This window comes from Ruditapes philippinarum, unplaced genomic scaffold, assembly GCF_026571515.1.
Source record: "Ruditapes philippinarum isolate M1 unplaced genomic scaffold, ASM2657151v2 ctg8262_1_1_1_1, whole genome shotgun sequence".
Lineage (NCBI taxonomy): Eukaryota > Metazoa > Mollusca > Bivalvia > Venerida > Veneridae > Ruditapes > Ruditapes philippinarum.
Window position 1 is genome coordinate 3196 of NW_026861071.1, and position 10404 is coordinate 13599.

The following is a 10404-nucleotide window of genomic DNA, read 5'->3' on the forward strand; positions in this document are numbered from 1 at the left end:
TTCAAATGATAGTAATGTGTTTAATACAGCGTTTATGGTGAATCCTCAATTAATCGTTATTTTTAACATTATGATGTTCTAAAATGATAACCAAAACGAGAGAATTTGTATTAAAGATGTTTATTTACTAGTAGAATCGAAGGTGCTACATCTGTAATCCAACAACGTTTCAAACATGAACTGTTGCTTCAACCAATTTTCATTTATGAACCGTATATTATAATTTGTTCAATATTTTCTGTCAAATTGTTGCAATAGTTTTTGATAACAAGTGAAAATTCAAATTCTGGTTTTTTAATAGGTGAAATGAAATACATATCACTCACAGTATATCACTCATAGTGTGGGTAATGCAAAATGTATAGATTTTCAGAATTTCTGGTAGACTACGTATTAATTTATGATTGAATTTCCGTAAATTTCTAAATTTACATAAAATATATTGTTGCTTTTTGTTCCTTATGGCATATTTCTCGATTCAAGTTTATTGGCGACGCCGGTGAGCGGCGTCGTCTTTATGGAATGCTTTTTATTTTGGCCTATGGAAGGAGCTGTTATTATTATCAGTTAATGTCATGTTGTATTAATTAGTTTTATTTTGATTAATCTTATTGTATTAAAATATCAAAAAGTTACACTGCAATGATAACTCTCAGCTGTATTTGTTTGCACAGCGTATGTGTTGCCGTTGAAAACGCCTGACGTTATTTTCTTTACATGCGTCTGTTCACGATTCCTTATGAAGTTATTAATCATGCTTAAAAACAAGAAAAAAAATCGTTTGTTTTTCGTACATTTTTTTTTTCAGCAAACATAAACGTCACAAAATGGAAATGCGATAATATTGCACTTCGACCAAGCCCATGATAGTAAAATTAGACGATTTTTGTTACATATCTTGCAAGTTACGTAAACTGCTGGCAGTTCCTTTTTGCTCAAGTAACACGTTATATAGATATTCCTCTATTTAGACTTTACTAGCTTTGGTTCCAGTCTTTGCTTTCTGTTAAAAAAATCGAGTATATATCAATCAGAAATTGTGACGTGCTCGTAGGAAATGACGCATATTTTAAGCGAATAAGCAAAATATCAACGCCTAAATTTTAAGCGAATAAGCAAAATATCAACGCCTAAATCCCCATGATCCCAGGCTAAGATTTTAAATATAAATATGCTTTTTCATCGTAAGGTCTCATTTTGAATTATAAGAATTTGCAATGGAACATTGTTGTTTTATATGTATTAGTAAAATTCTAGAACAATTCTCCTGATAAGTTGAACATTATTAACGCACTTTGAACTCTCAAACGTATCTGCATACGTCGAATTTCGTTACAAAATTACTCACGGGGTGGGGAAATAAAATCACGTGTACCGAAAAATTTGAGTCGGTGACCCCCTCATTTTATTAGTTATTTTGACATTTTAAAGGACGTTTAAAAAAATCAAAAATTTATTTCAGGAATTTTTTAATAAGCCGCTTTAAAGTCGAAAATTTCGGCTAAACTGAACGTCAAATTTTACACAAAATTGACAGTTTTCTTTCCATTTCTCAAACATTTTTCGGCGTAAAACAATAAATTTTATATCAGCTTAAAGGAAAAAATAATTTCCGTCGAATGCTGTAGAATTTAAGATATTTTGTCCGACAATAGCTTTGAAATACCCGTAACAGTTGCCAAGGTTACGCAACGACGTCATGTTCAAAAACGGGCTTAAATGGTCAACTTTGACGTCGTGTGTACAAAAATTGGCTGAAACTATTGAAATAAAATTAACGGAATCAAATCGGAAATATGGTCAACTTTCTGCATGCCAATTTTCAAGACGCTACTCGAAAGTTCGCAAAGTGACGCGTTCTACCTTAAATAAAAACTGTTTTTAGCAATTATTTACGCGGTAAACAAATTATACATATGGAAGTTACTCAAAATGATGTATTTTGTACCCAGTAGCTGCCTCATCACATTGTTTGTAATATTTCATAAACTTTTTAATTTCAATATCCTGTTTGTAACATTTTATAACCTTTAAAACTTTAATATCCTGTTTAATAAATTTATAACCTTTAACACTTAAATATCCTGTTTTATATCCTGAAATATCAATAAAAACAATTTAAAAAAAAAAAAACGTTATCATAGGCAACATTTCTCTATTTTATAATTTTTTGTGAAAAGTACATTTGTACAGACAAACTATATATAAAGCTATATTAATCAATTAGAAAAAAGTCTATCACATCAATTTTTAGGATACAAACACATTTGAAAAGGCCACTCGAATTCTTTTATCAACATATGCTTTTAGGTCATTATTTTTTTATCAGAGACAATAAATAAATTAAAATACTGAATGAAAATAGAGAAATACATACTCACTTAAGAGCGTCCAAAACGGTAATATTGAAATGTTGCAGGCTTGGTTTGAGCCTGTTCATTGAAGATGCTGAAAAGTGCACGCTACCGTTCACGCCCTCCTGCACCGTCGTAAGCTGAATGCAAAATTTAACATGTAATGGTCAAAATGAATTTAGAAACATCCGCAGATGTTTTCAAACGGCGGTTATCATGGAATTTTCAGTGTGACACGTTAGTGCCATTTCATGAAAAGCGGCGTATTGTCCCCAAAATAAAAAAGTGTGTGTCCTAAACAAGAAGACAATCGGCAAACTTGAATGAAATATAATTTTGAAAGGGGAACAGATGTCATGAACCGACATAGCAACATTTCCTTATGGTGATTTATACATATTCAAGCAAGGAATACTAGAACCACTCAACTATAAAAAAGCAAAATAGAATACCGGAACACGTTCCATACATGAACAAGTTGTATTAACATTGTAATGGCAGACTTTGTATTCTCGTATATAATGATTATGTTCATGATGTTAATAAAATGATAACAGTTCATAAAATTATTACAAATTTATTAAATACATGTGTAAAATATAAACGAATAGCTCCACAGAATCGTGAAACAATATATGAGAATCAGAATCTCAGAAGACAAATGAGTCGCGCCATGACAAAACCAGCAAAGTGCGTTTGCGACCAGCATGGGTCCAAACTAGCCTTCGCATCCGCGCAGTCTGACCAAGATCCATGATGTTCGCTTACAACCCTTATTACAAGTAGATAAACTGATAGCGAACATCATGGATCCTGATTACACTGCGCATATGCGAAGACTGGTCTTGATCTATGCTGGTCGAAAACGCACTATGCTGGTTTTGACATAGCGCGGCTCATTAATCTGTATATGTATGTCAATTAAACATTTATTACTGAAAGATTTATATACAAGAAATCTGTACTTTTTCTCGCATTCTTTATCATATAACTGTTTGTGTTCCTTATACTGGTGTGCATAATAATGTCTACACCGAAATAAAGATAGAAAGATCAAAGTACACAAATAACAAGTATATCACATTTACATAGTTGAAGTTCGTTCTCTGGTAAAGACACTAAACCGTCGTTTTATTGATGCACGAATTACTTTTGGTGAACCTAATGGATTCTGGGAAAGACGTCTTGGTGATCTCAGTGTGGATTCCCGTCTTTCTAGGATCTGTAAAGACGATAAAGGTAATTTTAGCACAATACAATACCTTTGTATGAAATTCTATATCATAACCCAGTAAAAGAATGTTATAGATATTCACCACCCTGAACAAAAACCGGTTAAGGTGCAAGTTTTACTTATTCATATTACATAGTTTGCTGAAAATAAATCAACCACAAGAACAGATAATTACAATTAAATCACACTCAAAGTTAACCTTACTTTATTGAGAATGATGATTAGAAGAGTAAGAACTCACACATATGTGAACTGTTTGATTTTTAACTTAAAACTGGCTTTATTAAAAATAAATAAAAACATGTTTGATTCATTAAAACTTTCTATATTAAAAAATGAATAATGAATGTTTGGTTTATTACAATTAGCTTTATTAAAATAGAAATTAAACATGTTTGATTTATTACAACAAGCCTTATTAAAGTTAATTAAACAATGTAAAAGGCATATAAATTCCATGGGAATGTTAAATGGTTGCCAAACAACTTACCACATTTATCATTATACTTACTCTATTGATAAGTGTATTAAAGACCTTGCTTATTTCTACAACTTCTGTAGACGCTGAGCACTCAGTTATCATGTAGTTATCATGCCTCCATTTCAATTCCTCTGTTCTATGACAACTAACACACCTGTTAAAAACAAAAACAAAATATCTTTTGAAGTTTTTATCATAACGAAATACACAATTCTGGGCCAATTTCTATTTTATTCAGAATTGTAACAAACAGTTATGTACTGAGTTGATTTTAGTTTTTGTTTAGACAACGTCCCCTTACTGATGCCCACTTTTCATGTTTTGATTGAAAAATTGCAGTTAAAAAAGTATTTGGTTATTATGGTTGAAAGCTTAAATTTTACGATTTTATATTTATGATGTATCAGTCTGTGTACAGCATTCAACGATTGATCTGTCACTTTTTTATGAAATGTTTGGTTGGTCCTTAAATTGCGCATATCATTCATCCATTTCCCTACTTAATGTACATGATAAACCTATCTTCATTCTTGTGAGAAACTGTATATTGATAGTATTATGTGTTACGTGACTGGACATCCTAAATGTAACTCTTGTTACGCTTTTTAAGAGAATCTTGTTTTTTAGCTAGTTTTCTGCGTATTTAAGATGCAACTTATCATGAACTCTATCAACTAAGGAACTGACACGTGAATATGTCATCATGATAACACTACAAAGAAATACTTTAGCTGATATATTGATAACCGAGATAAAAGAGATTAGATGCTTGAAAAATGTGTTGAGCTGTTATCAAAACCCACACAGAATCACGCAATAGCAAGGTCTTATATTCTATCATATATAGTAATTGCTTAAGTATCTTTAATAAAAAGGATGAAAGGAGGATAAAATATATAATTACGATTTACGTTCCATGAAGGCAGTACACAAATATTACCATTCAATCTCACAAGAGGGTATATATTTAACCAATAACTACATATAAAAATACTTATCACCAACTATGTGAAACACATATGGAATGTACACAAATGAGCGCCGTCTTTGAACATGCGGTAGATCTTTTAAATACAGATTTGTTCTTTATAATGTATATTCCGATGATAAATGTCTTTAAGGTCAGAATTGGATTTTTGTTTTTATGAAAGGCTACACTGATAAAAGTCACCCTATATTTTCTATATATTTTTGGAAAATGAAATAAATGGTAATATGAAAAAAATTTGAAAAGGATTGAAAACATTCGATTTTGATGCTTTAATTGTTTGGTGCTTTAACTTTTACAAGCTATATAATAAAACACATTTTATGGAATAAGAGAAGAGTTTGGGTTTGCAAAAAATAATATTATAAAAATAGAGAGAAACAGAATTCCTAAAGAAGGCCCAACACGCCCCCAGCACCGGCTTAGGCAGATTTCAACATTTAATATAAATTGGTGAAAATTGGAATTTTGAATCGACCGGAGACGTGCTCAGAGGGCGGATATCATGGACAATTCAATATGACTCGTTAGTGTCATTCCATAAAAGCGGAATGAGGTCCCAAAGTATAAAAATGCGTGTGCCTTAAACGAGAAAACAATTGGCGAAAGTTAATAAAATGGAATTTTGAAATGGGATCAGATCCTGCATATCACACAAAACACACCAATAAACTTTCTGGAACCAACAGTACTGTGCAATTAAAAAAAACTATACTTATCAGTACGAACAAGTAACTATAAAATAGTTTTTATCGTCGCGCTACTTTATCCTCACCTGATATGACTTAAGTCTGCTTTGTTCCCTAGAAAAACAACAGGCACATGTGCGGAAGGTTTCTTTTCTCGTCGTATCCATTCACAAATACCCTCAGCAAATTCAAAACTATGCCTGTCATTAATTGCATATACTACAAGTATACCGTCTACTTTGTTCAGGAACTCTTTGTTACGTCAAAGTTGACCATCAAAGCCCGTTTTTGAACATGACGTCGTTGCGTATCCTTGGCAACTGTTATGGGTATTTCAACGTCATTGGCGGACAAAATATCTAAAATTCTAAAGCATTCGACGGAAATTATTTTTTCCTTTAAGCTGATATAAAATTTATCGTTTTACGCCGAAAAATGTTTGAGAAATGGAAAGAATACTGTAAATTTTGTGTAAAATTTGACGTTAAGTTTAGCCGCATTTTTCGACTTAAAACCGGCTTATTAAAAAATCCATGAAATAAATTTTTGAGTTTTTTTCTTTAAACGTCCTTTAAAATGTATACTTAGTCAAAATTACTAAAAAATGTGGGGGTCACCGACTCAATTTCTCCGGTACACGTGACTTTATTTCCCCCACCCCTTTGGATAAAAGTCACGCTATCACGGGGCGTTTGATATTTTGATGTTATTAAAACGATCGACCTGTGTCGAAATCCCGCTATTGACGGCATTTTACGCCATTATGACCACTGCAGAAAATATATTGATACAATAAAGGGTACGGAATTCCGTATATTATAGATAGACAGGTAACAATAAGTGAAATCTGAATACTTAGATGTACGGGACCGTTTATAATGCAATACGTATATGACTAATATACCGTGATCCGTACACTCGTAATATGCGAGAACTTTGAATGAAGTGCGTATATACTTAAATACGAATTCTTTTTTAATTACACGGTCAGATATTACCAAAATATGATTTTTTATTCTTGTAAATACAGATTTTGAATATAAAACAGAGAATAAAGATCAGAATTAAAACTTCAGAATTACCCACTTTCTACAAGAGGAAAAAAATAATAATCTGATCTGACATTTGTCAGAATAACATTAAATAATAAAACTTTGAGTAAAATGTAATATTTCCCGGTTTTATTAACATGTCAGTTGCATACTGATTAAATGGTCGGTAAACAGAACATATAAAACATCGACAGATCCTCGACAGTGTCCGTAGCATGTACAGGCAAAAAATGACAATATATATTTAAATATCTTTAGTTTGTATAAAGATTTACAACGCAGCACTCCTTTGTGCAGTATCTAGCTCAGGACCGCCGGTTCGTGTATATGTTCTAAACATCCGCAGACGTGTATTTACAGCGTTTCATTATTGTACTGTTTCTAAATTTTCCTGTTCAAAATAAATTCTACCATAAATTTAGCTATACAGTGAATAATGAATATTTGCAAAGGCCGATTCAAATGATAGTAATGTGTTTAATACAGCGTTTATGGTGAATCCTCAATTAATCGTTATTTTTAACATTATGATGTTCTAAAATGATAACCAAAACGAGAGAATTTGTATTAAAGATGTTTATTTACTAGTAGAATCGAAGGTGCTACATCTGTAATCCAACACGTTTCAAACATGACTGTTGCTTCACCCAATTTTCATTTATGAACCGTATATTATAATTTGTCAATATTTCTGTCAAATTGTTGCAATAGTTTTTGATAACAAGTGAAATTCAAATTCTGGTTTTTAATAGGTGAAATGAAATACATATCACTCACAGTATATCACTCATAGTGTGGGTAATGCAAAATGTATAGATTTTCAGAATTTCTGGTAGACTACGTATTAATTTATGATTGAATTTCCGTAAATTTCTAAATTTACATAAAATATATTGTTGCTTTTTGTTCCTTATGGCATATTTCTCGATTCAAGTTTATTGGCGACGCCGGTGAGCGGCGTCGTCTTTATGGAATGCTTTTTATTTTGGCCTATGGAAGGAGCTGTTATTATTATCAGTTAATGTCATGTTGTATTAATTAGTTTTATTTTGATTAATCTTATTGTATTAAAATATCAAAAAGTTACACTGCAATGATAACTCTCAGCTGTATTTGTTTGCACAGCGTATGTGTTGCCGTTGAACGCCTGACGTTATTTTCTTTACATGCGTCTGTTCACGATTCCTTATGAAGTTATTAATCATGCTTAAAAACAAGAAAAAAAATCGTTTGTTTTTCGTACATTTTTTTTTTCAGCAAACATAAACGTCACAAAATGGAAATGCGATAATATTGCACTTCGACCAAGCCCATGATAGTAAATTAGACGATTTTTGTTACATATCTTGCAAGTTACGTAAACTGCTGGCAGTTCCTTTTTGCTCAAGTAACACGTTATATAGATATTCCTCTATTTAGACTTTACTAGCTTTGGTTCCAGTCTTTGCTTTCTGTTAAAAAAATCGAGTATATATCAATCAGAAATTGTGACGTGCTCGTAGGAAATGACGCATATTTTAAGCGAATAAGCAAAATATCAACGCCTAAATTTTAAGCGAATAAGCAAAATATCAACGCCTAAATCCCCATGATCCCAGGCTAAGATTTTAAATATAAATATGCTTTTTCATCGTAAGGTCTCATTTTGAATTATAAGAATTTGCAATGGAACATTGTTGTTTTATATGTATTAGTAAAATTCTAGAACAATTCTCCTGATAAGTTGAACATTATTAACGCACTTTGAACTCTCAAACGTATCTGCATACGTCGAATTTCGTTACAAAATTACTCACGGGGTGGGGAAATAAAATCACGTGTACCGAAAAATTTGAGTCGGTGACCCCCTCATTTTATTAGTTATTTTGACATTTTAAAGGACGTTTAAAAAAAATCAAAAATTTATTTCAGGAATTTTTTAATAAGCCGCTTTAAAGTCGAAAATTTCGGCTAAACTGAACGTCAAATTTTACACAAAATTGACAGTTTTCTTTCCATTTCTCAAACATTTTTTCGGCGTAAAAACAATAAATTTTATATCAGCTTAAAGGAAAAAATAATTTCCGTCGAATGCTGTAGAATTTAAGATATTTTGTCCGACAATAGCTTTGAAATACCCGTAACAGTTGCCAAGGTTACGCAACGACGTCATGTTCAAAAAACGGGCTTAAATGGTCAACTTTGACGTCGTGTGTACAAAAATTGGCTGAAACTATTGAAATAAAATTAACGGAATCAAATCGGAAATATGGTCAACTTTCTGCATGCCAATTTTCAAGACGCTACTCGAAAGTTCGCAAAGTGACGCGTTCTACCTTAAATAAAAACTGTTTTTAGCAATTATTTACGCGGTAAACAAATTATACATATGAAAGTTACTTGTGTACCATCACATTGTTTGTAATATTTCATAAACTTTAAAACTTCAATATCCTGTTTTTAACATTTTATAACGTTTAAAACTTCAATATCCTGTTTAATAAATTTATAACCTTTAACACTTAAATATCCTGTTTATATCCTGAAATATCAATAAAAACAATTTAAAAAAAAAAAAAAACGTTATCATAGGCAACATTTCTCTATTTTATAATTTTTTGTGAAAAGTCCTTTTGTACAGACAAACGCTTAATTAATCAGTTAGAAAAAAAACGTGCTATCACATTAATTTTTAAGATAAAACACATTTAAAAAGGGCACTCGAATTATTTTATCAACGTATGCTTTAAGGTTTTTATCTTTTTTTTATCAGAGATAATGAATACATTAAAATACTGAATGAAAATAGAGAAATACATAATCATCAAGAACGTCCAAAACGGTAATTGAAATCTTACAGGTTTGGTTTGATTGAGCCTGTTCATTGACATTGCTGGAAAGTGCAAGCTACCATTCACGCCCCTAAGCACCGACGTAAGCTGAATGCAACATTTAACATTTAATGGATTAAATAAATTTAGAAACATCCGCAGATGTGTTCATACGGTAGTTACAATGGAACATTCAATGTGACACGTTAGTACCATTACATGAAAAGCGGCGTACTGTCCCCAAAATAAATTAAACAAGAAAACAATCGCCACAAGTGAATAAAATAGAATTTTGAAAGGAGAACAGATGTCATGAACCGACATAGCAACATTTCCTTATGGTGATTTATACATATTCAAGCAAGGAATACTAGAACCACTCAACTATAAAAAAGCAAAATAGAATACCGGAACACGTTCCATACATGAACAAGTTGTATTAACATTGTAATGGCAGACTTTGTATTCTCGTATATAATGATTATGTTCATGATGTTAATAAAATGATAACAGTTCATAAAATTTTTACAAATTTATTCAATAAATGTGTAAAATATAAACGGATATCTCCAAAGTATTGTGAAACAATGCGTGAGAATCAGAATCTCAGAAGACAAATGAGTCGCGCCATGACAAAACCAGCATAGTGCGTTTGCGACCAGCATGGATCCAAACTAGCCTACGCATCCGCGCAGTCTGATCAGGATCCACGCTGTTCGATTACAACCCCTATTACAAGTAGATAAACGGATAGCGAACCTCATGGATCCTGATTACACTGCGCATATGCGAAGAC

General features: G+C 31.8%; 1 protein-coding gene across 1 annotated transcript; it reads right to left on the minus strand.

Moving 5' to 3' along the window:
* Positions 1-2915: 2915 nt before the first annotated feature.
* LOC132714417 (ras-related protein M-Ras-like) lies at positions 2916-6008 on the minus strand (the record flags this gene model as incomplete). The annotated part of the gene is made up of 3 exons (XM_060697306.1): positions 2916-3576; positions 4100-4223; positions 5833-6008. Coding segments are annotated over 3 exons (438 nt in total), but the record flags the coding sequence as incomplete, so codon positions are not given.
* Between the last annotated feature and the right edge of the window lie 4396 nt (positions 6009-10404).